We start from the raw sequence: 27,186 nt of genomic DNA, 5'->3' as shown, positions 1-27,186 counted from the left end.
TTCTCCATTGCACCAGGGACTCAATGCAAATCGAGAGCCTGTGATTGCCCTCACGGAGATCCCAGCTCTGGGGGTCAGACCCAGCATGAGCTCACTTCATATGTTCTGCAAATGTTATATGTGCCAAGGCCCTGGGCCATCCACTGGGGATACAACCCAGGGCAGATCGACATGGTCCTGTCCTCAAGACTTCACATATTGGTAGGGAGACCAGGGCCCTGGGATGAATTATCTACTTGGAGCTGAGTTGCAATCAAGTTGATACCACTTGATGTTCTGTGACATCTAATTAAACATGTGTTAACTTTAATATTGCCAATTCTTTTCTTTCTGAATTTGCAAGAAGGTATGTTCCGTTTTTAAATCCCAAATGTTTTTGTAGGTGCTTGAAAAGAGCTTGCCCTTTAGGCTCTTTTTGGAAAAGCTTGCCCAAGGACACAGACCACATTACCCTGCAATTTCTTTTTTTTTAATTTTTAATTTTGAAATAACTTCAATTTATAGAAATCTTGCAAGAAGAGGTCACAGACTTCCTGTATACTCTTCACAGAGATCTGCCAATTGTTAACTTGTTCATTTATCATTCTATCGATAAATTCCATGTATGTATACATATAGATATGGAATACACACACACAAAAATATTTTTTTAATGATTTTATTTATTTATTTATTTATTTGACAGAGAGAGAGAGAGAGACAGCGAGAGAGGGAACACAAGCAGGGGGAGCGGGAGAGGGAGAAGCAGGCTTCCCGCTGAGCAGGGAGCCCGATGCGAGACTAGATCCCAGGATCTGGGATCATGGCGTGAGCCGAAGGCAGATGCTTACCCGACTGAGCCAACCAGGCACCCCTATACACACAAATATTTTGAGAGATGTATATATCAAGCATTTATGGAGAGAGACATATGTATAGTACACATATTTATATGTAGAGAGCTATGGATATATAATATACACAGAGATACATAATACACATAGGGACCTATTAATACACACAGATATATATCACACAAGCTCCACACGTATATGGAGAGAGCCACATTTATGTACAGTGACACACACATATATAGACATATAATATATACACAGAGATATAATATATAATGCACGTGCTCATAAATATGAAATACAGATGTAGATATAGATACGGATATAATATGCACACAGAGGGAAAAAGAAAGGGGACATACACTCTTTCACACACACACACACGCACTGATATTTTTCTGGACAGTGTGAGGGTATGTTGCAGACACGCTGTGTGCCTTTGCCTTCTGCTGAGAACAAGGCCACGCTCCTGGGCATCACAGCAGGTTCGCATGTGACCCTGACACATTGCCATTATCTAATCTATGGTCCATACTCCACAGCGTCCTTTACAGCCGTGTTTTCTCTTGGGATCCTATCCAAGATCACACGCTGCCTTTTGTTACTTTGTTTCTGTGTCTCTTTAGCCCCCCCCTTAATCTGGACCGATTCCTTGGTCCTTCTTTGTCCTTCACGGCATAGACGTTTTTGAAGTGTAAACACCGGTTATTTATAGAATGTCCCTCACTTTGCATTTGTCTGATATTTCCTCCCGATTAGACATTTTTTTGGCAGTTGATAGTTTGTCCTTCTCTGTGCATATCAGGAGGCACGTGATGTCCGTCTGTCCCTTGCCAGCACTGTTCGTTGTCTTTTTTAAAATTTATTTTTTTATTGAGGCATAATTGACGTATAACATTATATTAGTTTCAGGTGTACAACATAATGATTCAATATTTGTATATGTTGCGAAACGATCACCACCATACGTCTAATTACCATCTGTCACTCTCCATAGTTACAAAACGTTTTTGTTGTTGCGATGAGAACTTTTAAGATCTATTCTCTTAGCAGCTTTCAAATACGCACGACAGTATTATTAACTACAGTCATCAAGCTGTATGTTATATCCCCAGGACTTATTTATTTTATAACTGGAAGTTTGATCGAATAGTGATGATTTTAACTTTAAATGTAATACTGGGTGGTCAGTCATGGGGGAAGCACGTGAACCTAGGAGAGCCCAGGAAAGGGACCAATCGCATCAGGCAAGGCTTCCTTGCCTTCGTCAACCAGATGAAGAGGGTAAGGAACGGATCGGTCAGGCTGGAGGGAGAGCATGAAAAATGCACTATAGCCTGGGACACGTGCCCTGTGCATCCCAGACAAGCCCAGCGGGACACTGGGGCTGTGTATGCAGACACCCCAAGGGAGGCTGCTGTCCAGGGAATGGCTCTCACCACCTCCAGCCACTGCTCATCCTCTTTCCTGTCAACCTCTGGTCACATCCAGGTCACCAGGAAAGGTCAGCCATAGGTCAGGAGGCTCCGAGGCTCCGAGGCTCAGGGAAAAAAGGATGAATCAGATTGTGGGTTGGTCCTCAGAAAGGAATGGGGCAGGCTCCGAATCTGCATCCTGCTCAGAGTCCTCCCAGCCTGGGAGCTTGTGTGCATGTATGTGAGCCTGGCAGCCACCAACTCTGAGCTCACTAAGGAAGGAGCGATAACCACAAAGTGCACCTTTATTTAAGCGCTCATCTTTATACCACCAGGCCTGTGCCCGGTCCGTATTACGTCATTCTCAAATCAGCCCCGGAAAGGACAGTGTTCCTTTCCCTCTGACTGTTGGGAAGACTGAGATGCAGAGACGTTCAGATACTTGGCCAAAGTCACACAGCTTGGAAGAGCCGCAATTTTAATCTAGTTCTTTCTAGTTCCAAATCACTGGATCTTTTTATTTTATTTATTTTATTTTTTTTTCCACTGGATCTTTTTAAAAAAATCTTGCCTTTTTTTTTTTTTTAAGTGACAGTTTTGAATGGGTAATGCATTTACATTGCACCAAACCCAAAAAGTCTAGAAAGAGATGCTGGAGAAGTTCTTCTTTCCCAGTCATGTGTCCACACAAAACTTTGTTTCGAGAATGTTTATTCAGGTTTACTATTCATCACTTTCAAGGGGTTTTTTGTACGTTTAAATATCCTCATTGAAAAAGTTGTTATGGACACAGACGCCTGGGTGGTTCACTCGGTTAAGCAACCGCCCTCTGCTCAGGTCCCTGGGTGGTTCACTCGGTTAAGCAACTGCCCTCTGCTCAGGTCGTGATCCCAGGGTCCTGGGATTGAGTCCCGCATCGGGCTCCTTGCTCAGCGGAGAGCCTGCTTCTTCCTCTGCCAGCTGCTCCCCCCGCTTGTGCTCTCTCTCTCTCTCTCTGACAAATAAACTTTAAAAATCCTTTAAAAAAACAGAAATAATCAAGAAACCAAAGATGTACTATATGTTGCCTAACAGCACATAATAAAACATAAATTAATTAAAATAAAATAAAAAGTTTTATGGGCAGAATGTTTGTATTCCCTTACAATTCATATGTGGAAACCCTACCCCCCCAGTGTGATGGTGTTTGGAGATGGAGGCTTATGAGTGTGGGGCCCCCACGATAGCATTGGTGCCCTTATAAAAAGAGACACAGAGACATATGTGAGGATGCAGTAGGAAGGTGGCTGCCTGCAAGCCAGGAAGAGAGCTCTCCCCAGGAACCAAATCTAGCAGCACCTTGATCTCGGACTTTCCAGCCCCCAGCACTGTGAGAAATACATGTTTGTTGTTTAAGCCACTCAGCCTCTGGCATTTTCTTATAGCAGCCGAAGATGACTAATAGGGCATGCTGCATCGAATCGACATGGCCATATCCTGGCTCATTTCAAGGGCACAACGTAATTGACACTGACATGTGTATATGCCTGTGAAACTCTCACCATAATCAAGTAATAGGCATATCTACCACACCCAAGCTTCCTTGAGCTTCTTGGGAACCCCTCCCCCTGGCTCCCCCCACTTTCCTGTGTACGCATGACTTGCTTTCCTGTCACTACAGATTATGTGGTTTTTCCTAGAATTTTATAGCAATGGCATCAGACAGAATGCACTCTTTTTTGGTCTGGTTTCTTTCACTCAGCATGTTTACTTTGAGATTCATCCCCATTGGAGATCAGTAGTATATTTATTTTTAATGATAATATGGATAAACCATAGTGTCTTTATTCATTCATCTGTGGAAGGTCACTTGGGTGGTTTCCCAATAAATAAAGTTGCTATCAAGATTTTGATTGGATAATGCTTTCATTTCTTTTGGGGGATTTTAAAAAATATTTTTTTTATTTATTTGCGAGAGAGAGAGCATGAGAGGGATGGGGCAGAGGGAGAGGGAGAAGCAGACGCCCTACTGAGCAGGGAGCCCAGCACGGGGCTCAATCCCAGGACTCCAGGATCATGACCTGAGTCCAAGGCAGACGCTTAACTGACTGAGCCACCCAGGTGCCCCTGGGGGAATTTTTTAAAAAAGATGTAATTTTTAAATAATGTCTACACCTAACATGGGGCTCTAACCTACAACCCTGGGATCAAGAGTCACATGCTCTATTGACTGAACCAGCCAGACACCCCAGGAATCTTTTTTTTTTTATGTCAAGTTTTAATTATTTTTATGTATTTATTATTTTTTTAAGTAATCTCTACACCCAATGTGAGGCTCAAACTCATGACCTCAAGACCAAGAGTTGCCTGCTCTACTGACTGAGCCAGCCGGATGCCCCTAATTTCAAATTTTAATTTCAATTCCCCTAGCACTCCTCTTCCCTATTGCTCAGTTCCCCGCATAAAGTCGCTGTCAGGACTTCTTTCTCTATCCTTCTCGTGTTTATTTAGACAGATATAAGCAATACACCCGAGCTCTTTTTACACAGAAGATCATATATTGTATGCACTGTTTTGTCTCTTTTTTCACTTGACATAAATGTCAGAGTTCTTATCAGTCATTTTATGAGTGTATAGTATCCCATTTATGGTTGTACTATAATTTATTTAACCAGGTCTCTAATCTTTTTTTTTTAAATATTTTATTTATTTATTTGACAGAGAGAGAGACAGGCAGCGAGAGGGAACACAAGCAGGGGGAGTGGGAGAGAAAGAAACAGGCTCATAGCAGAAGAGCCTGATGTGGGGCTCGATCCCATAATGCCGGGATCACGCCCTGAGCCGAAGGCAGATGCTTAACCGCTGTGCCACCCAGGCGCCCCTCTAATCTTTTGCTACTACAAACCATTCAGTAATAAATAACCCTGTAGGTTGCCATTTTGTATTTGTGCAATTAGATCCCCAGAATGAATTTCCCAAAGGGGAATTACTGGGTCGGAGGGGATGTATATTTGTATTTTGATAAACATTACCAAACTGCCCTCCATGGAGTTGGGCCAATATATGCTGGCACCAACAGTGTATGAGAGCACTGATTTTGCCTCAGCATTGCCAATAAAGTGTCTTAATAAACTTCTGGACTTTTGCCAATCTGATAGGCAGAAAATAGCATCTCACCATTTAATTATCATCTTAGTACAAGATTATCTTTCCAAATGTTTAATAGCCTTTTATATTTCCTTTATCCTTTTTTTTTTATATTGATACGTTATTTTTCTTACTGATTTCTAGCAGTTCCTTATCAGTCAGACAGATTGTTTCTGGGATATGAGTTGCAAACTTTTATATATATACACATATATATACACGTATATATGTGTATATATATGTAAATTTATACTTGATATATAAATATATAAAATATAAATTTATACTTTAATTTATACTTATGTATATAAGTAAGTATATAATTTTTCATTATATATACTGAAAAGATTTATTTATTTATTTATTTATTTATTTATTTATTTATTTATTTAAAATAGGCTTCACACCCAAGGTGGGGCTTGATCTCCTGACCCTGGATTAAGGATTGCATGCTCTATGGACTGACTCAGCCAGGTGCCTCTTTGCTCTTAATATACATATTTTTTTTGGTGCAAAAAGGTGATTTTTAGGGGCGCCTGGGTGGCTCAGTTGTTAAACATCTGCCTTCGGCTCAGGGCGTGATCCCAGGGTTCTGGGATCGAGCCCCACATCAGGCTCTTCTGCTATGAGCCTGCTTCTTCCTCTCCCACTCCCCCTGCTTGTGTTCCCTCTCTCGCTGGCTGTCTCTCTCTCTGTTGAATAAATAAATAAAATCTTTAAAAAAATTTTAAAAATAAAAAAAAAATAAAAGTAATGTCTACGGCCAAAGCAGAGTTGGGATCCGACTCACGATCCCAAGAGCAAGAGTCTCGTGCTCTCGGACTGAGCCAGCCAGGTGCCCCCTAAGCCAGAACATTTAGTGAACTAGTTACATCACCTCCTTCAACAATGATTTGTTGCTCGGGAAACAACCTAAGTGTTCCAACCTTAGGGGAAAGACCCAGAGTGCAAGATACATTCACACTGCAAGCTAGTTTAAGGAAGCATTTAGTGACCTGGGAAAAATATAGGGCGTGTTAAATGAGAAATCCAAACTGCTTCACCAGTGGCACTCCAATTTCTCTTTTTAAACATGTTTATAAGAAAGGAAGCTGGTGAGAGAGAACACAAACCGAAGAATCATCTCAGGCAGGGTTTCTATGAGCCCATTCATTCATTCCCTAGGATATTTACTGGTGCTGTGTCACAGAAGAGAGGAAGCTATGGACTTCTTAATGGAAGTGTGTGTCACCACTGATAAAGTTGCCTTGCTGAAAAGTCAAACTTGAAGATGAAAAATGTCTAGAATTAGTTCACTCTCCAAAATAATAACGATGAGTTACCTGTGGCTTAGAAGCACTTGAAATGTGGCCAGTCTAAGCTGAGATGTGCTCTAAACGACACACCGGATTTGGACGACCTGGTTGGAAAAAAAAAAAAGAAGGTGAAATATCTGACTAATTTTTTAAAAGATTTTATTTATTTATTTGAGAGAGAGAGAGACAGTGAGTGAGAGCAGGAATGGGGGGAGAGGAGAAGCAGACTCCCTGCTGAGCAGGGAGCCCAACGTGGGGCTGGATCCCAGGACCCCAGGATCATGACCTGAGCCACAGGTAGTCACTTAACTGCCTGAGCCACCCAGGTGCCCCTGAGTAATTTTTGATATTGATTGTATATTGAAATAATCAAATTCTGGATATGCTGGTTAAAATTAAATGATCACAATAAATTTCACCTTCTTTGCTTTGCCTTTTAAAATTAAAGTGGCTAGGAGCGCCTGGTGGCTCAGTTGTTTAAGCGACTGCCCTCAGCTCAGGTCATGATCCCAGGGTCCTGGGGTCCAGCCCCAAGTAGGGCTCTCTTCTCAGTGGGGAGCCTGCTTCTCTCTCTCCCTCGGCCGCTCCCCTGCTTGTGCTCTCTCTCTCTCTCCCAAATAAATAAATAAATAAATAAATAAATAAATAAAATCTTAAAAAAATAATCCAATTGGGAAGGAAGTGGGGAAAATGAGAGGAGATGAAGCAGGATTGAGTAGATAACCTGCTGTTTATGTTACACACACATATATATAATATATAAATATATATAATACATAATATAATATATAATTCTATAATATAATATAATTATATAATATAATACATAATTCTATAATATAAAAATATATATAAATATATAATAAATATGTAAATATATATATTTATTCATTGTGGGAGAAGATATGTAGCATATATATATATTTATTCATTGTGGGAGAAGATATGTAGCATATATATATATATATATTTATTCATTGTGGGAGAAGATATGTAGCATAAAATTTACCATTTTAATCCTTTTAAGTGTACAGTTCAGTGGCATGAAGTACACTTCTTTTTTTTTGTTTAAAAGTCTCCAAAACAAAAATTAAAATAAAAATTTCGAGTGAGCAAATGGTGATCAAAGTAAAATATGCTGGAAGATCTCATTTTGAGTTCCCAGAAGGGCTAGTGCCGCAATTTTTGTTTAATTCTTTAGTTTCTTAAATATCTATAATGAATATGTTAATTTCTAGAGGTTAGTTTTTTATAAGCAATAAGAAAAACCTAAGCTGGCATTTTTTGTTCCGAAGCAAAATTTCTTCCAAGTACTCCGCGCACAAGCGCTGCACCGTGGGATTTGGCCGGAGGAAAGCGCCCCCTGGTGGCGGATCCGAGAGCAGCCCTTAGGCTTTCCATTCCCACTATTGGAGACCCTGGAGGGAGGGGAGGTGCTCCAGGCACCCCTTGTGCGCGACTCCGGAAGGCCGCGGGGATACCCGCGGTGGCCTGGGGGGGGGGGAGCTTGGCCTAGGAGATTTGAGATTCAGAGGAGCCCTCAAAGGGGAGATGTGGAGATGATGAGTAGCAACTTTCCTCTACCTCCTCCTCTCCCCCCTTCCTCCTTCTTTTAGGCCATTCATCAAACATTTATTGAGAACCTACTGTGTGCCATGCAATGGGGGCAAAGGTCCTTGCCCTAACACGAGGACCTGACACAATAACTGTGTGTGAGGGACAGATAAGTAAGGGAAACATATAGCATATGACATGACGATGAATACTAAGGAGAAGAATAAATCCAAGAAGGGAATTATGGGAGTAGAGGGATGCTTGCAATTTTATAGCGAACAGTAAGTCAAGCATATATCTGGGGGAAGAGCATTCCAGGCACAGGGAATAGCCAGTGCAGAGGCCCTGGGGCAGGAATGTGGCTGATGTGTTTGAGGAACATAAAGAGGGTCCATGGGGAGAGAGAGAGAGAGAGGGAGAGAGAGAGAGAGATTTTTTTTCTGAAGGTTTTGAGAACTAGTCCCAGAAATGACTCCATCTTATACCTAAATACTTCAGTTTATATTCCTTGATAAGAAAGACACTCTCTTACAAAGGGTTTCTCTGCCTTGTCACCGTTGACATTTGGGCTGGAGAATTCTTTGCTGGGGGGGACTGTCCAGTAGCATCCGGGGCCTCTACCCGCTAGATGTCAGTAGCACACCCCCAGTCGTGACAACTAATAATGTCCCCTGGGTTACAGAACTGCTTCCAGTTAAGAAACATTGTTTATACAACCACGGTGCAATGGTCACAATCAGAAAATTTAATATTGATATAATACTGCTATCTAAACTACAGACCGTGTTCAAATTTTATCAATCATCCAATAAGACCCTTTAGAATAATGTTTATTTTCTGCTCTCTGGTCTAATCCAGGATGATGTATCGCATTTGCAGGCCATGCCCCCTGCTTTGTGAATTAATTACTTAATTAATTTATAGAGAAAGAGAGAGAGTGGGGGAAGTGGGGGGCAGAGGGAGAGGGGGAGAGAATCTTAAGCAGGCTCTACATCCAGCACAGAGCCCAACCCGGGGCTCAATCTCACGACCCTGAGATCATGACCTGAGCCCAAATCAAGAGTCGGGCGCTTAACTGACTGAGTCACCCAAGCGCCCCTTTGCCCTTTTAACTTCCTTCACCTGGAACATTCTTTCTTCTTTACCTGTGTTTCATGCCAGTGACATTTTTGAAGACCATAGGCCAGTCATTTTATACTATGGCCCTGTTTGGGTTTGTCTGACTTTTCCTCATGATTACATTAGGGTTCTGCATCTTTGGGAAGTATGCTACCGAGGTGATGATGTGTCCTCTGTGCAGTGTATCCGGAGGCACGTGATATTCATCGCCCCATTACCAGCCATTTTAACTATGATCACATGGTTCAGACCCTATCTGTTTCTCATCTACAGCCTTACAATTTTTTTTAATTTTATTTATTTATTCGACAGAGATAGAGACAGCCAGTGAGAGAGGGAACACAAGCAGGGGGAGTGGGAGAGGAAGAAGCAGGCTCATAGCGGAGGAGCCTGATGTGGGGCTCGATCCCATAACGCCGGGATCACGCCCTGAGCTGAAGGCAGACGCTTAACCGCTGTGCCACCCAGGCGCCCCCAATGTTCTCCTTTGTAATTGATATGTATCTTACGGGCAGATACACTGAAGCTATGCGAAGATGCTATTTCTCCTCAAACTCATCCATTAGTTTCTTGCCTGCAACATTGTCCAGATTGGTTGCTTTAAGTTGTTTTAAATAAATACTGGGTAAGGACAAAAGGCTGCTTTTAACATACCTGTGAAGGGTACGGAGTAACAACGCAGCACACATTTGTGTAACTTCCAAGCAGGCCAAGGAGACAACAGAAGGAGAGAAACTCCAGCACCACTCCTGTCTGGTGAAAGATACAAATTGTTCAAAGCTCAGGGGTGGGGCAGGAGGGCAGCAGGGAAGCCTGGGGTGATGGGGTCCTCATTAACTAGACACGGATTCCAGAACTATTCAGGTGGGGAAACTAACAGGATGTACACTGGCTGGATTTGGAATCTGGGGAGGAGGGTGGTGGCTGAGGCTGGGGAGTGAGTGGAAGGAGACGCTGCCCTTCCAGACTCCCAACTGGCGCCAATCAGCCCTGGGGCGGGGGGCAGGGAGTGAGTGTTGAGGGGTAGGCACAACCACTCTGGGGCAGCTGGACATTCCAGGCTGGGGTGCGGGCTGCTCTGGAGTTTCCAGGAGGTCCTTCATCTGGCAAAGGGGCTGAAAGTGGCTCCCAAGGGGTTCACGTGAGTCCTGGAGTGGCCAGGAGCCCCCCCCCCCCCCCGCGCCCACCCCTTCTCCTCTGGCTCAAGCTTCAGCTGGACAGGATGGGACAGAGAAGTGTCACATTTTCTACTAGGAATGGTGTCAGGAATCTGGAAAAAATAACGTTGAACTTTTTGAGGAACTACCAAATTGTTTTCCAGAGTGGCTGTGTCATATTACACTCCCACCAGCAATGGATGAGAGTTCGATTTCTCTATATTCTTGCCAATGCTTATTTTGATAATAGCCATCCTAGTGGGCGTGAGGTGGTATCTCGTTGTAGTTTTGATTTGCATTTCCCTAATGACTGGTGATGTTGAACATTTTTTCATGTGCTCATACGGCATTGTATTGTATACGCTATTCTCCCCTTTTCCACGGAGCATATGTTCCAGGACCCCCCCCCGTGGACACCCGAAACTGTGGAATGCGTTGAACCCTATGTACACACATATATACTGTGTTTACATATATATACTATGTTTTTTCCTACGCATATACCTATGACAAAGTTTAGTTTATAAATTAGGCACTGTAAGAGATTAACAACAATAACTAATAATGGGGCACCTGGATGGCTCAGTCGGTTAAGCGTCTCCCTTCCGCTCAGGTCATGATCCCAGGGTCCTGGGATCGAGTCCGCATCAGGATCCCTGCTCAGTGGGGAGCCTGCTTCTCAATCTATCCCTCCCTTCTGTTTGTGCCCTCTCTCTCTCATGCTCTCTCTCTCTCAAATAAGTAAAATCTTTAAGAAAAATAACAAATAATAGGGGCGCCTGGGTGGTGCAGTCGTTAGGCGTCTGCCTTCGGCTCAGGGCGTGATCCCGGCGTTCTGGGATCAAGCCCCACATCAGGCTCCTGTGCTGGGAGCCTGCTTCTTCCTCGCCCACTCCCCCTGCTTGTGTTCCCTCTCTCGCTGGCTGTCTCTCTCTCTGTCGAATAAATAAATAAAATCTTTAAAATAAATAAATAAATGTGACCCTTTAAAAAAAAGAAAAAAAAGAAAAATAACAAATAATAAGATAGGACAATTATAACAATATACTGTAACAAAAGCTATATGAATATGGTCTCTCTCTCTGAAAACATCTTACTGTGCTGTACTCACGCTTCTTCCTGTGATGATGTGAGATAATAAATTATCTATGTCACGAGATGAAGTGAGGTGAATGACCTTGGCATTGTGTTGTAGTGTTAGGCTACTATTGACCTTCTCACCATACGTCGGGAAGATCATCAGCTTCCTGACCGTGCCTGACACAGGTAACCAAAACTATGTAAAGCATTGGGGCTCCTGGCGGGCTCAGTTGGTGGAGCGTGCGACTCTCGATCTAGGGGTTGTGCGTTTGAGCCCCTCGCTGGGTGTGGAGATTACTTAAAAAAAGTAAAATAAATAAATAAATCTTTTCCTTCTCCTCCTACTACAAAGAAGCCCCCACCCTGCAGAAGAACCCATAGAAAGTGGAACCATGGATGGGACTCTCATGGTTTGCCTCTCTCTGCTTTTATCTTATTTTATTTTTCCTTCCCTTCTCCTATGTTCATCTATTTTGTATAGTGACTTCTTTTAAATAAAGATTTTATTTTTAAAGTAATCTCTACGCTCAACGTGGGGCTTGAACTTACAACCCAAGATCAAGAGTCGCACATTCCACCGACCTAGCCAGCCAGACACGCCCATAATGACTTTTTAAAAAAGCCTAATTCAGGGGCGCCTGGGTGGCACAGCGGTTAAGCGTCTGCCTTCGGCTCAGGGCGTGATCCCAGCATTATGGGATCGAGCCCCACATCAGGCTCCTCCGCTATGAGCCTGCTTCTTCCTCTCCCACTCCCCCTGCTTGTGTTCCCTCTCTCACTGGTTGTCTCTATCTCTGTCGAATAAATAAATAAAATCTTTAAAAAATAAAAATAAAAAAATAAAAAGCCTAATTCATCGCCTTCAGAGGACGATGGGGAATCAATGCATTATTTTGAAAAATGGTATATGAAGGGAGAAAAGCAAGCACTTGTCTTGCCTTTCTTACATGAACGCGCCCCTGGGTAGCCAAATGGGATGCAAGGAGGAGTCAGGCAGGGGAAGAATTCTAGATTATTAGTGAGGAAGAAAGGCTAGGAGTCCATCACTATGTTGCAGCCCCAGAGAACCGCTAGGTCATAGCCCCATACAGGAGAGACGACCAGAGTGTGGGGGTTCTGGCGGAAGACCCTAGCACACCCCGTGTTGTGCCAGAGGAGCAAGCCTGAGTCCGACCCCAGTTCCAGGCCCAACTGCCAATTTGCAGGGAATGTGGAGGACAGAGGAACGCAGGTGTGGGATCAGCGACGCCCGGACTGTGGGAAATGCTCCAGGACAAACAGCCTGATCTGAGCGATTGATTTATCGTAAGGGAAGGGAAGTAATGGAGGGGGGAACACCGTGAATTAAAAGAGACTTAAGATTTTTTTTTTTTAATTTGGCAGAGATAGAGACAGCCAGCGAGAGAGGGAACACAAGCGGGGGGAGTGGGAGAGGAAGAAGCAGGCTCATAGCGGAAGAGCCTGATGTGGGACTCGATCCCGGAACACCGGGATCAAGCCCTGAGCCGAAGGCAGACGGCCAACGACTGCACCACCCAGGCGCCCCCTAAAAGAGACTTAAAAGACATATCATTTCCTTTTTGGATGTGCAAGACTAAACTGCAGTGTCTGCAGACCCCTACGTGGGTGACAGACTATTCAGAAACACAAAGCAGTGACTACTACCAAGTCAACAATAGTGATTACTTTGTGGAGTGAGGAGTCACTGGGACGGGGATGGGAGCATGGACGGGCTGCTGGGGTCACTGGTGACATGCTTCGTGTTGATCTGGGTGGGGGTTATCATGATATTCACCTTCCAGCTGGGTTCTCAAACTCAGCACTTTTGACATTCAGGCCAGATAATTCTTGGTTGGGGGATGGGGGGTGCCCTATGTATCATAAGATGTTTGGCAACAGCCCTGGCCTCCACCCACTTGATGACAATAACAGCTCTCCCCCACCCCATCATGACAATCCAAAAATGTTCCCAGATATTGTTGGATGTCCCCTAAGACCAAAATCACCCCTGATTGGGAATGGCCTCTTCAACACCCGCAAAAGCTATGCATTTGTTTCATGTGGGTTCCTGGATCTGGTTCTGTGTGTGTATGTATTTTATTTTACAATAAAAATACTTCTCAATTTCCAATGAAGTTTTCATGGGAAACTCAAGTGACATCTGCAGGAAAAAAAAAAAAAAGCCAGAAAAAGAAAAGACCATGGAAATAGCCCAGGAATTTTGTAAAAAGAGGAGTATCAGATATTGAGCCATATCCTAAAGCTACAGTAGTTAAAGCAGACTGGCACTGGGACGAACAAGACAGATGAATCTAGAAATACAATAGCTGCCTCTGGAAGGGCCCCAATTTATCATATAAAGTCTGAGATGCTTCAGACGCACCTTTCTGGCTGTCCCTCCAGCTCTCGTCCTACCAAGACAGTGACCGAGATGAAGTTCCCCATCTACGGAGATTTGTACTTCCCCTTTGCATGTGCAGTTTATCCCACGTGGAGCACAATTCTGTAAGCGTCACCACTGCCAGCTGCCTCCCTGGATCCTGAAAGTCAGGGATTTGCCCCTCCCTTTCCCCCCCATCCCATCCTCTCACCCCCTTACCATAAACCTTTCCTTGAAAGTCTATCTCTGCATCTCAGCGTTCTGGCCCAGGATGGCAGGAATTGTGACCCCCTCAGGGACCTGCTCAGTGCCTGGTGGATAGTAGGTGCTCAGCAAATGCTAAATGAATCAGTAAATGGGTTAAAGAATTAAATCTAATTTAAAATCATTCAACAGGGGTGTCTGGATGGCTCAGTCAGTAGAACATGCAACTCTTGATCTCAAGGTCGTGAGTTCAAGCCCCACGTTGGGCACGGAGCTTACTTAAAAAAAATTTTTTTTTAAATACTAAAAAAAAAAAAAATCATTCAACAAACATTTATTAAGCACCTACTGTATGCCAGGGATCCTGGATGAAGCAGTGACCAAAATAAATCAGTTCACTGTCCTGTGGTGCTGACACTTTAGAGGGGGACACAGATGGCAAGCAAGTAAACAAATGTCAGAGATTTATTTTGTTTCAGATAATGAAAGTAGCTATCGAGTTAGTAAAACAGAGCAAGGGGAAAGACAGAGACTGGAGAGGGACCACATTAGGTCTTTAGGGGTGGGAACACAGAGGTCGAGCCCTCCAGAAGAGGAAAAGGTGCCCATGTGAACATGTGCAGGGAAGAAGAGCTCAGGAAGATGGAAAAGCTTGTGCAAAGATCCTGCGGTAGGAAAGAGCCAAGGTCTTAGTACCTCACCCAGACACTGGGACATGAGCATCAGTCCTAGCTTCCACCCAGAGGATCTTCCAAACACACAAATCCCATTGGGTTAGTCTCTTGCTGTCTTCCCGTGGCTCCCTCGCCCAGTGGATCAAATCCAAGCTCCTTAGTCCTGCGCTGGGCGGGACTTGGCAGTCTCCCAACGCCCCTGCCCTCGCCCCCTACTTACTCCTCCCTGCCGGCAGGCGCAGGGGGTCAGTCATTTCAGGCCCCGCCCCCCAGCCCCGCCCCACACTCGGGCCGGACCAGCACCGCCCACCCAGGTCACCATTGGGCAGCTCGGAGAGCATCGGGTGCTGGTTGGCTGGCGTGGCCATCAGTTAGGGTCGAGGCCTTGATAACCCGTCCCCGAGCATCGAAGGGGCGGGCTCGGGTGCGGGCGCGGCGGGGGCTGCGGCTTCAGGTAAAGCGCCAGTTTTCGGGGCCACCGACGGGGGTTCTGGGGGGTATTAGGGGACGTACCGAGAAGGGGTACTGCGCCTCCTGCCCTTCTGCGGGCTCAGCGCCCTGCGATGGGGCGGGCTTCGTGTCCTCTGGCTGGGACGCCTCCCACACTGGGAGCCCCAGGTGGGCAGTGAGCAGAGTTGGGGGTTCTGGATTCGTGAGATCGCCCTCCGCCCGCCCTTATGAGCCAGGTGGGGGCTTGTTCGCCCCCTAGAGCCCCAACCGACTCCGGGACTTTCCCAGCGTCGCTCCTGGAGAGCTTGGGGACCTGGTTCCAGCCCCTCACTCTGGACCTGGGTGTGGGGGGTGATACGGAAACTGTGTTGGGGGGAGGGACGGACGGCCCCCGGGCCGGCAGACAATGGGTAGCGGATGGAACCGCCCGGCGGCGTTTCCTGCAGGAAACTGCTCTGTCTCTACGAGGCCGTCCTGGCGTGTGTGTGTGTGTGTGTGTGTGTGTATGTGTGTGTGTGCGTGCGTGTGTGTGTGTGTGTGTTGGGGATAGGGGGTACCTGAGTACCTCCCCCTCCCCCCATCATCAGCCTCCACCCCCACGTTAGGGGTCTGAGAATCCCGCCCCAACTTTAGTGGGTGCTACCATTCAGGGCCTCGAGCCGGGAAGAACCCCCATTCCCAGGACCGAGATCCACACTACCCGCCGAGTCCCCCACCCTTCAGGTTTCCTGATCACAACTCCGAGTCCCGAAATAGTCCCTGGGGCGGGAGTGGGGGCGTATGGCGTCGGCTCTGATGGCCTAATGAGGGGGTCTCAGGCAGAGGATGCGATCTAGCTGACATCTCCGCAGGGAGCGGAGAAGAGGGGAGGGCAGCCGCGCCCCCGCTTTGCTGAGGCTGCGGCCCCAGGAGCCGCCGCGGGGTGGGCCTGCCTCTTCCCCCATTAGGGAAACACGCAGGGATAGGCAGGGATGCAGGCCTGGGGGGGGGGGCTCTCTGCCTGCCCTGGAGGGGAGGGCTACTTCTTGAAGGCCATCAAGTGCGTGGCCAATGCACTGCCTGGGTTAAAAATCCTGCCTCTGCCTATGTGTGACCTCGGACAGGTCCCTTAATCTCTCTGTGTCTCAGTTTCTCCATCTGTGCAGTAGGGTAAAGGGTAATGATAAGAAAACCTCCCTCAGAGGGTTTAGCTAGGATTTTTTTTTTTAACTCAATAGCCATAAATTGCTCATAGTAGAGTGTAACCCATAGTAAATGGGAAAAATGTCGTTGTTGTTATTTATCATTCTTGGGACATCATTTCTCAGCCCAGCGTCTGGGTCCAGCTGCTCTAGCTGATTTCGGTCTTATGGATGGCCCACAGCTGTTTCATTTAAGTTCCCAGGGCCTCAAATTTGGGTGTGACCAGGTCACCAGAGGAGGGGGCTGACCCCACTGAGTCACGCTGCCAGCTGTGGGAGGCAGGCCCAGACCCCTAAGTCGGCCCAGGTTTTTTTCCACAACACAACTCTTCCCTGGCAGTTTCCTGAAAACAAGTTGTGCGAGCACTGGCCGTCCTCCCTGATGACCGGCTGCCCTGCTGGCCTGCCCCTCTCAGCCGGTGTAAGGGGACAGGAAACAGCTGCTTCAGGACTGCAAGGGGCCCTGCCTCCCTTGGGGTGGGGTGAGGGAGGTTTTAGGGACACAGACTGGACGTAGGTCGGGAGTGGCAGGGTCCCCTCAGCAGTGGAGCAGGGCGTATTCAATGGTTGGTGGGTGTCAGGCACGGAGGTGGTCATCAGGAGTGCAGGAGGCTGGAGGGGAGGATGACAAAGGTTGCCAGGTGGTTGGCACATTGAGCACTGTGTCAGGGAGAGGACGGATGGGTCTGGCAGGCACCTGATGGTGGAGGCTGGGTAGGCAAGGGGTCCCAGGAATATGGACAGAGCCTACTCTGAGGGCATTTCCCACAGGCAGCTGACCTAGTTGCTTTGTGCCTTAGTTTCCCCATCTGGAAAATGTGAATGCACAATTGTATGGGGGTTGCATTTAATCAGGCAGGGCATACAGTAGGCACTCAAGACAAGCTGCTTTCTCCTCCTCAAAGGTTTTTCATGTGGGCTCTTCAAAGCCCCATCTTTCCTACTCTGTGCCTTCTGGTTGTCCTTGTTAATTATCACATGAGATGTGGCCCAATCTCCCTCAGTTTCTTAGAGCCTCCATCGTGTTTCCTGAAGATGGGTATCCATTGATTTGCATCCTCGGTGAATCTGAGCCACAACTCTCCATCATTCCCGCAAGGCTCTCACAAGTGACTTGGTAAAAACTCAGATGCACAATTATATCTTGTTTGCGTTTCTCTAAGGAAAAAAGAATTCAAATGATCCTGTGTTTGTTCCTTTTTTAATATGCAGAATCTGACCAGATGAATTTCTCATGAGCCCATGAAGGGCTTGCACCTCTCGCCGCCGCCTTCTGAAGGTTCACACCTCATGCCTCTGAGCATCAATTTCTAATTTTGCCCTGGGACCGACACAACTCGGCAGGTCTGGAATGACCCTTCCCCGCCCCCACACCCAGTTACCCATGTTGTCTGATCACCCTCCTCTCCTCTTGATGCCCTTCCTGCCTTCTCCTCCCCAGCCGGCTGAGGCCTGGACCTGGGGATGCCCACATTCATTCATTCCAAAGTTTCAAAGCCTCTTGAGGGAGCAGGGAGGACAGGACATATGTGTGTGGGAGGGAGGGTGGGGGTCTGTTTACTTAGAGTCCAGGCTGACTCCAGAGGGATGGGGCCGGCCCCGTCCTCACCCCCTCTGGGGACATTTTCCAGGGTGTGTCTGGCAGCTACTTCAGAAAACATGGCCAAGTTTGCCCTGAATCAGAACCTGCCCGGTGAGTGTGCAAAGTGGGATACGTGTGTGTGCATGGATTGATACTTGGTGCCCATGTGTGGACACAGCCCTGTGGTTCCCTCCTTTGCATGTGGCCAGAGAGCCCTTTCTAAAGGTCCATTGGGTAATGTCACAGCCCTCCTTCAACCCTGCCTATGGTGCCCTATCACATGTGTTATATAATCCCGACTCCTCATTGCGGCCCAGGAGGGCCCCCACGATCTGACTCCGACCCACCTCTCCCACTCCTCTCCCTTCTTTCACTCTGTTCTGGGCAACCTCACCTCCACTTCACTGTTAACTCCAGCCCACCAGGCTCACTATATAACCCAGGCCCTTTGCTCTGACTGTTTTCCTTCAGGAACCTTCTGTCCCCAACTGCTTCCTCCTCATCATTTCAGTGCTCAACTTTTAAGTCCCTTCCGCAGGAAACCTGCCCTGACAACTAGAGCCAGTCACGCACCTCCTCCCGTTACTCTGTATTTCATCTTGTTATTATTAGCCCTAAGCATCATTTGGAATGATCATGTTTATTTATCTCCTGTAAGAGGACAGGGGTTTGTCTGTCTTGTTCACTGATGTGTCCCCAGCGCCTAGAAAAGTGCTTGGCACATAGTAGGTGCTCAATAAGGGTGGGATTGCTTGACTGTTTGGTGCAGATAGGCATTTGGTCCTCGGGCATGCGTGGGTGCAACGGGGTGTGCAGGGTTTGGTGCTGGTGGAGCCCTGCAGGATTGTTGTGGGGCGGTGGGGGACGCGCTCTATCTGTCTGGTTTCTCCTGGGTCGTCGCCCTCCCCCAGCCTGTCCCCTCCAACACCCCGTCATGCCTGCAGACCTGGGCGGCCCTCGCCTGTGCCCCGGCCCCACCGCGGGCGCCCGCAGCCCGAGCTCGCCGTATTCAGTGGAGACGCCATATGGCTTCCACCTGGACCTGGACTTCCTCAAGTACGTGGAGGAGCTGGAGCGCGGCCCCGCCACCCGCCGCGCCCCGGGCCCCCAGCCTGCGCGCCGCCCCCGTGCGCCCCGGGCGGGCCTCGCTGGCGCGCGCAGCCCAGGCGCCTGGACCTCCAGCGAATCCCTGGCCAGTGACGATGGGGGAGCATCGGGCGCACTGTCCCCGGGTGCGCCCGCTGGCCTCCTGCTGCCGCCGCTGTCGCCACGCGTGCCCGTGCGTAACCCACGCGTCGAGCACACGCTCCTGGAAACTAGTAGGCGGCTGGAGCTGGCGCAGGCACACGAGCGCGCGCCCAGCCCCGCCCGCGCCGTGCCGCGCAGCCCGCGGGGATCTGGCCGCAGCAGCCCCGCCCCCCACCCCGCCCCTGCTTCTCCCGGTCCCGCGCAATTGCAGCTGGTGCGCGAGCAGATGGCCGCGGCTCTGCGGCGCCTGCGCGAGCTCGAGGAACAGGCGCGCGCGCTGCCCGAGCTGCAGGAGCAGGTGCGCGCGCTGCGCGCCGAGAAGGCACGGCTGCTGGCTGGACGCGGGCAGCCGGAGCCCGACGGGGAGGCCGAGGCGCGCCCCGACAAGCTAGCTCAGCTGAGGCGGCTCACCGAACGCCTCGCCACCTCCGAGCGCGGCGTTCGCTCCAGGGCCAGTCCCGGGGTCGATGGTCCCGACGGGCCGGTTTCTAGGCGCACTGAGGGCGCGCTCGAGGTCCCCGACGCAGCCGGGACCCCCGACAGGGTGCCGCAGACGCGGGAGGCTGACGCCCAGGCGGTGCCCGAGACCCAAGACGCTGGAGCCCAGGCAATGCCGGAGACCCGGGAGGCAGGCGTGGAAGCAGCCCCCGAGACCCTCGAGTCGGACGCGTGGGTGACCGAGGCGCTGCTGGGGTTGCCCGAGGCCGCCGAGCGCGAGCTGGAGCTGCTCCGCGCCAGCCTGGAGCACCAGCGCGGGGTGAGCGAGCTCCTGCGCAGCCGGCTGCGCGAGCTGGAGGAGGCCCGCGAGGCTGCTGAGGAGGCGGCGGCGGCAGCTGTGGCGGCCCAGCCCCAGCCGCGGGAGGCTGCCACCCAGACCCCGTGGGGTTGTGCCGCGAAGGCCACACAGACCGAGACCCCCGCGGAGGCCCCTAGCCTGAGTCAGGAGAACCCGTCGGGAACCACGGATGTGGACAGAGCCGTGGCCCCCACGGGTGAGTTCCAACCCCTGCCTAAGCCCTGGCTTGATGGCTCCTGGACTGGAACTCAGTACCCTCATCTGACCCCGCCAGGCATCCTCAAATCCATCATGAAGAGGAGAGATGGTGCACCTGGCGCCCAGCCCAGCCCCGGACCCAAGAGCCTGCAGTTTGTTGGGGTCCTCAACGGAGAGTGAGCACTTTATCCCGCCCCATGGCAGCATCAGCAGGGACACAGACTGGGGTTTGAATCCTAGCTCTGCCCCTGACTCACAGTGTGGTCTTGGAAAGCCTGTTTCTTCTGTAAAGTGGGGACAGCCACTCCCACCTCGCAGGACGCAAGAATGAGCCCACAGGGAAGGCTCAGCCGCCGCCTCCCACCCTGCCCCCAGGTACGAGAGCTCATCCAGCGAGGACGACAGTGACAGCGACAGCGACAGCGAGGACGGTGCTGCCGAGCCTCCGAGGAGCAGCTCGTCCGGGGATGACAGCGGCAGGGATGTCGGGGACGACAATGTCAGGGATGCCCTAGACCCCGAGCCTGAGCCTGAGCCCGAGCCCGAGCCCGAGCCGGAGCCGGAGGCAGAACCTCAGCCTGGTGCGCAGGGGAGGTGAGCGGCGTTAGGGACACGGAGTGGGGACGGCTGCTTTCTTTCCTGTCCTCCGCGCAGCGCCCCCTCCAAGACCCCTCCTGAGCCTTTCCCGGCCACCTTGATAGGTCCGAGCTGAGCCCGCGTTTGAGGGAGGCGTGCGCAGCGCTGCAGCGGCAGCTGAGCCGGTCCCGCGGAATCGCCCGCGATGGCGTGAGTGCCAGCGAGAGCCCTTCACACATGCAGTCGTGGGCCCCATCGAGGACCTCCCCTGACGCCCTCTTGGGGAAGCTCATCGGATTTCGTAGAGTTGGGGTGGGAGGGCGCTCCCAAGTGCCACCGCTTGGCGCCAAGGCCTCCACTGATCCCAGGCTCTCCAAAGGGATCTCCGCCCGGGGATAGCGCTGAAGTTGTCCCTGTTTCCCCCAAAAGGGTGCGACCCAAGCCCCAGGCCCACCCCCATATTCCCCAAAGGCAAGCGCTCACCGCCTTCCTCCACTCTAGGTTCTCCCACAGGCTCTTTCCCAGAGGGGAGGATTCCTGTTGGCTTGAGCCTGGGACCCGCCCTGGCTGTACTCCCTCTTCCAAAAGGGTGCGGCCCCACGGACCCCCTCAGACAAGCAGCGACCATCCCCCCCGCCTCGATTCCTAGCCCTGCCCCCACGCCCTCCCTGCCACCACAATCTGGACCATCTCTGACGTCTTTCCTCCGGTCCCGGCAGGGCGCGGCGCGCCTAGTGGCCCAGGAGTGGTTTCGAGTGTCGAGCCAGCGGCGCTCTCAGGTGGAGCCCGTTGCTGGGGTCCTGGGCGCGGTGGCGCGCCTGGGACCCGAGCTCCTGGCGCACGTGGTGAACCTGGCGGATGGCAACGGGAACACAGCCCTGCACTACAGCGTGTCCCACGGGAACCTGGCCATCTCGAGCTTGCTACTGGATACTGGTCAGCACCTTCCTCCAGGGTTAGAGGATCCTGGTGTCCTGGGCAGATTGCCAAGGGCCTTTAGACCTCTCCATTCCGAGCTCTACCCTGACACCTGCCTCTCACTTTGCGGGGTGCGGGAAAACTCGGCTTTAAAGTTAGGTAGACCTACATTTAGAGGAATTACTGAGTGTCACCAGCCTAAGCTTCCTCATCTGGGAAATGGGGATGCAACACCACCGTCCCTGGGCAGCTGTAATAACAGGTGTTAGAATAGTGCCAGGCACTCGAGAGGAGGCCAGTCGGTGGTCACCATGCATTCTGTCCCTGAATCTCCAGTCCTGGCGCTCACCTCATTCCTGGGCCCCAATACCCAGACACTTGCCTCTCCCACTGGTCAGGGCTCTGATCACCTTCCCAGGCCAGGCCACTGTGTCCTGTCCTCCAGCCCCACATCCTGCCTTGACTACATTTTACACATTTCTATCCCCTGTCACTTTCTTGCTCATTCCCTGCCCCAACTTTCCCCCTCTGGAGCTGAGATACACACACCCAGGTGTTCCTGAGCCCACAGACATGTATTGAAAGCCTACTAGGTACCAGTATGGTGCTGGGGTGGGGGTGGGCCACCCACATACAGCAACTCTCCCCATGGGACTCACAGCAGAGGGGACAGTGGGCAGTAGACAAACTGTCCACCAAGAGTCCTCCTGGGTGTCATCCTTCGGGTCCAGTATCTGCTGGGGCCTGCCCTTGGCGGCTTCTCACTCTAACTACAGGCCAAGACAGGTCCCACTGTCCCCTCCCTGACCCCACTGCCCCCAAACACACAGGTCTGTCCCATCCCTGAAGATCTTGGTGACGTGGGGAAGGGTACAGTCGCTCTGAGCTGGACCGGGAGCTCGAGCTTGGGAGGAGGGGACAAGACATGATTCAAGGCATCTTCAGCCTCAAAGGGGGCTGGGAACTGGGGTTTCAGCCACTGGCAAGGCAGGCATGGCTGTCAGTCACAAGAAGCCCAAGGCTTCATGGACCTCTTTTCCTTGCATTCAACCCCCCACCCTACCCCACCCCCCAGGCTCCAGCTCCCCAGACCTTATCCTGGGCTTTCTAGTTCTCATATCGATCATTCCCTCTGCCCCTGTCTGCTTGCTGCCATGTCCCTCCCCTCCCCCAGGACCCCGAGTCCTCAACGTACACCACACGTAGGGGCTGTTTTCTTTCATCTCCCTGGCACTCGGGGGCTGGGCATGGCTGTGTATCCTTGCCCCTCATCTCCACCTCTAGACCTTTTCCCCTTCCTCCCTCAGCCCTACCTTGGGGCCTCTTATTGATCAGAGCGCTGTTCCCTCCACCCCTCTTCTGGCTTCTCCCTCCAACCCCCCCCCCCTTCTTTGCAGGTGAATCCTCACCAGTTTCAGTACCCTCATGGAGCATCTCTCAGCTCCAGGCTTCTCAGTTCCTTGACCCCTGCTCCTCCTTTCACCTTGACCTCTGCCCTAAATCAGCTTACACTTGTAAGGTCACCCCAAAATCTTGATGTCACTGACAACCACGCCCCCTCCACACTCTCTCCTCCCTGACCTCCCAGCATTTCAGCTCTCCAGTTGCCTGGCCCTAACAACCCTTGGCCCTCACAGGACCATTGTCTGTTGCCCCCTCCCACTCCCCCCCCCAGCCCCCTGCTTCCTTGTTCACCCTCTGTCATTAACTACTCCTTTATGTCCCTTTTCGAACTCCTTCCACGGCCCTCCTTCTGCCTCCTTGCGTGGCAGACCCCAGCACACAGCACACAGTAGACCCTCAAGTGTTGGTTGAACGAGTGAGCAAACTCTCATGAATGTATGGCTAGGAGTCTGCGTTGTGCGGAGAGAGGGAGTGAAGATAGACAATTATCAAGTAAAAACATGAAATACTTACGAATAGGGACAAGGACCACAACAAAACCTAACTAGGGGAGGAAATCAAGTGGAGTGATCCTTTGGCCTAGGAAGGCCTCAGGTGGGAGGGGAAAGGAGAGGGTAGGGGAAGATGGGTGGGTGCCCTGGCTAGCCTGCAGAGACCCCACTCTGGTTATTTCTATGTGTCCCTCCCCACCCAGCACACTCCATGAGTGTCACAGCAGCAGTGAACACCTAGAGAACATGCCACACAACTAAGGGAACCCCCCCTCCTTTAGATACTACTTAACCCTTTTTCTCCCCAGCCCATCATCTGAGTCCCTCTCTATAGGGCATCCACTGCATGACCCTGATCCATGCCTCCCCAAGCTGTTGTAGCCTCATGGAACTTTCCAGATGGTGGGGGACAACAGCATCAGTCACTCTGGTAACTGTGCCCAGAGTAGGTGCTGTGAGGGAGAGGGCCATGATGGTAACAGGGACGATCCCAGCGGAAACACAGCCTCTGCTTGTGTCCAGTAACCACACTGCTCCTTTTCTGGAGCTGCTGTGACAAAGTAGCACAACGTGGGTGGCTTAAAAAGCTGGACGTTCATTTTCTTGTAGTTCAGGAGGCCTAAAGTCCAAAACCCAGGTTAGCAGGCCTGATTCCTTCCTAGGAGCTCAGAGCAAGCAGTGTGCCCCATGCCCTTCTCCCAGCTTCTGCTGGCTGCTTGCAATCTTTAGCAACCCGAGGCTGATGGCAGCTTCTCCTCTCTGCCTTTGTCTTCACATGGTCTTCTGTGTGTCTCTTCTAAGGACACCAGCCATACTGGATTAGGGCCTACCAGAATGACTTCACCCTAACTTGATTACACTTGCCAAGACCCTATTTCCAATTAAGGTCACATTCATAGGTACAGGGTAGGTAGGACTTCGTATCTTTTGGTGGTGGGGGGGGGCACAACTCAATCTGTAACACAAGCTTGGAGGAGAAAGGATTCCAGAAGAAGAGACAAAACTTAAAGCCATGATGGGCAATGGCCTGTATTCTAGGAGCAATGAGGAGATGTGGGAGGGTTTTAAATAGGTGACTGGGCCAAATTTCTCTTGATCTGCTGCATGGAAATGAGTGGATTTGGACACCAAGGTGGGCCAGTTGACATAGCTTTGTTAGTTTTTTAGAGAGGGGAGCAGGGGCAGAGGCAGAGGGGAATCTTAAGCAAGTTCCACTCCCAGCACATGAGCCTAAGGTGGGGCTCCATCTCATGACCCTGAGATCATGACCTGAGCCAAAATCAGAGTTGGATGCTAAACTGAGCCACCAGGCACCCCAAGTTGACATAGTTCTCTGGGGGGGGGGCGGGCAACGATGCTGGCTTGGTAGGTGATAGCCACAAAAATAGGAACATCGATTTACTGTGGCAGGTGTTCTAGGTACTGGCAGATACAACAGAAAACTAAACCAAGTCTCTGAACCAGCTTGAAATAAGCAGATTTGAGCAGAACCCTGAAGGGGAGGGAGCCATGGGGCTCTTGGCAGGGAGAGCCTTAGAGGCAGAGGAACCGTAATTCATGACCCAGTTACCAGCCCCATGACATTGATGGCAAACCTGAGTCTTGGGAGGAGGAGTAAACCAGGTTGGGCTGAGGGTGTCAGCTTCTTGGTTGGCTGACCCCCTCCACTCTCCCAGGGGTCTGCGAGGTTGACCGCCAGAATCGGGCTGGCTACTCAGCCCTCATGCTGGCTGCGCTCACCTCTGTGGGGCGAGAAGAGGACATGGCTGTGGTTCAGAGGCTCTTCCACATGGGCAATGTTAACGCCAAGGCCAGCCAGGTGCGTGGACATTTCTTCACTGGCTCCTGGTCTGGTAGGCAGTTCTACTTTGGGTTTGTCTCTGACCTCCCTTCCTCCAGAGCCCTCCTCAGCCCTGTCCCCTTCCTCCCCAGACAGGACAGACGGCCCTCATGCTGGCCATCAGCCACGGCCGCCAGGACATGGTGGCGGCCCTGCTGGCATGTGGGGCAGACGTGAATGCACAGGATGCCGATGGGGCCACAGCGTTGATGTGTGCCAGCGAGTATGGGCGCCTGGACACTGTCCAGCTGCTGCTGGCCCAACCAGGCTGCGACCCGGCCCTCCTGGACAATGTGAGCCATCATGGGGCTGAGGTGGGGATGGGAGGGTACCCATGCCCTGGTTCAGGGACCTGACTGTCCTGATTGTCCCTCAGGAGGGCACCAGTGCCCTGGCCATTGCCTTGGAGGCTGAGCAGGACGAGGTGGCTGCCCTGCTGCATGCCCACCTGAGTGCAGGCCAGCCTGATGCCCTGGTAAGTGCAGCCCCCAGCCCTGGGAAACCAAGTTCCCAGCTGCATGCTGGGTTGAAGGATGATAACAAAGTGTGCCCCAGGAAGGAGGCCTCCCTTCCCGCTCCCCTGGGGAAGCAGCCAGGATTGGGGAACCTGGGTTTGAACTCTTGCATGTGGCTGGGATGTGATGTTCACCCTGCAAAATACCTGTGAAACACAGCTCCACGTTATAGGTCATGAGCCCGACGTCTCCAGAGGGGAAGTGACCTAAAGTCAGACAGAGCTGTTAAACCTAGCTCAGACCTTCCTTGTCAGTGGACTCCGGCTACTGCCTCCAAGAGGCTTCCACCAGAGAATATGGGACCTTCTAGAGTTAGGGAGGGGAAGGGGGCTGCAGGCTCCCTGCAAGCCAAGCCAGAGTTTGCCAGCAGCAGGAGGAAGGAGGGAGGGCCAAGCCAGGAGTAGAACACTCATGTTTGCCTCCAAGGGAGAAAGGTTTATTCTCTTTTAAAAACAAGTAGCAGGCTGTTGTCAGTACTTCTTAATTAACTTATCCAATCAGCCTGCCCACCCTGCGCTCTCCTGTAGAGACATGGGGAAGGAGAGATGAAGGTGCCTCTTCCAGGTCAGACAGGGGCAGAGGTGGATTCAAAACCAGGCAACCTGGCTCCACTGTAAGAGGTGGAGTTCCTTTGTAACTGCGACCACAGGGTAGAGGGACAAGATCTCCATCAGGTCAAATATTCCCGAGTGAGGGGGCTGAAAGAAACCCTAGTATCCTGCCCACGGGTGACTGACAGGACCCCTCCCCACCTCTCTCCCCAGTCACCCCTTGAGTCCCCCACGGCTGTGCCTGGTGAAGGAGAATGCAGTGACCATAGAGAAGACCCCCAGCCTCAGTGAGCACCCTGGACCTGGATTGGAAAAGTCTGTTCCTTCCCCCACCCCAGCCTCTGGGGCACAGCAGGGGCCAGGGTTGCTATCCAGATGCTAGCCTTGGGCCAAGAGAAAGGTCTGGATGGCTCTCAGGAGGGGCTCACCTTGGACCATCAGGGTGAGGAAGGGGCTGAAAAGTGACAAGGGCCCTGAGTCCACCCACTTCCAGAATAAAACATTACTAACTCAACTTGAGTCTTGTTCTGGGGATACATACACATAATTCCCCCTACCCCTAAGTCACCAGAGGGCAAAGGGTGGAAGGGGCTTTGGAA

The 27,186-nt window shown here is 50.7% G+C and overlaps 1 protein-coding gene across 3 annotated transcripts; it reads left to right on the top strand.

Annotated features, from left to right (window-relative positions):
* The first annotated feature begins 15,229 nt into the window (after positions 1-15,229).
* KANK3 (KN motif and ankyrin repeat domains 3) lies at positions 15,230-27,101 on the top strand. Of its 3 annotated transcripts, none has more exons than XM_045774314.2 (13): positions 15,230-15,291; positions 17,473-17,585; positions 17,681-17,812; positions 18,100-18,161; positions 18,995-20,290; positions 20,369-20,468; positions 20,668-20,886; positions 20,994-21,078; positions 21,588-21,804; positions 25,358-25,500; positions 25,614-25,814; positions 25,898-25,996; positions 26,801-27,101. In XM_045774314.2, the coding sequence occupies exons 4-13, from the start codon at positions 18,128-18,130 to the stop codon at positions 26,876-26,878; spliced, it is 2,472 nt and encodes an 823-aa protein (XP_045630270.2). In that variant the 5' UTR covers positions 15,230-15,291; positions 17,473-17,585; positions 17,681-17,812; positions 18,100-18,127; the 3' UTR covers positions 26,879-27,101. The 3 variants fall into 3 exon arrangements, 2 of the variants coding, with proteins under 2 accessions (XP_045630270.2, XP_045630269.2); XM_045774313.2 differs by having other exon boundaries at positions 18,962-20,290; XR_015726730.1 differs by lacking the exon at positions 25,358-25,500 and having other exon boundaries at positions 18,962-20,290; positions 26,801-26,842.
* The last annotated feature ends 85 nt before the right edge of the window (positions 27,102-27,186 follow it).

This window comes from Ursus americanus, chromosome 14 (assembly GCF_024610735.1).
Source record: "Ursus americanus isolate L20-20 chromosome 14, mUrsAme1.1.p, whole genome shotgun sequence".
Lineage (NCBI taxonomy): Eukaryota > Metazoa > Chordata > Mammalia > Carnivora > Ursidae > Ursus > Ursus americanus.
Note: the sequence above shows the minus strand (reverse complement) of the source record. Positions and strands in the feature narration are given on the sequence as shown.

What these genes read in the sequence shown, in the direction of transcription:
- KANK3 (XM_045774313.2), top strand. Translation starts at nt 18,128, where the DNA reads ATGGCCAAGTTTGCCCTGAATCAGAACCTGCCCG. An exon ending in CAGAGCCGTGGCCCCCACGG is followed by an intron (nt 20,291 to 20,368) that starts GTGAGTTCCAAC and finishes TGACCCCGCCAG; the next exon opens with GCATCCTCAAATCCATCATG. An exon ending in ACCCGGCCCTCCTGGACAAT is followed by an intron (nt 25,815 to 25,897) that starts GTGAGCCATCAT and finishes ATTGTCCCTCAG; the next exon opens with GAGGGCACCAGTGCCCTGGC.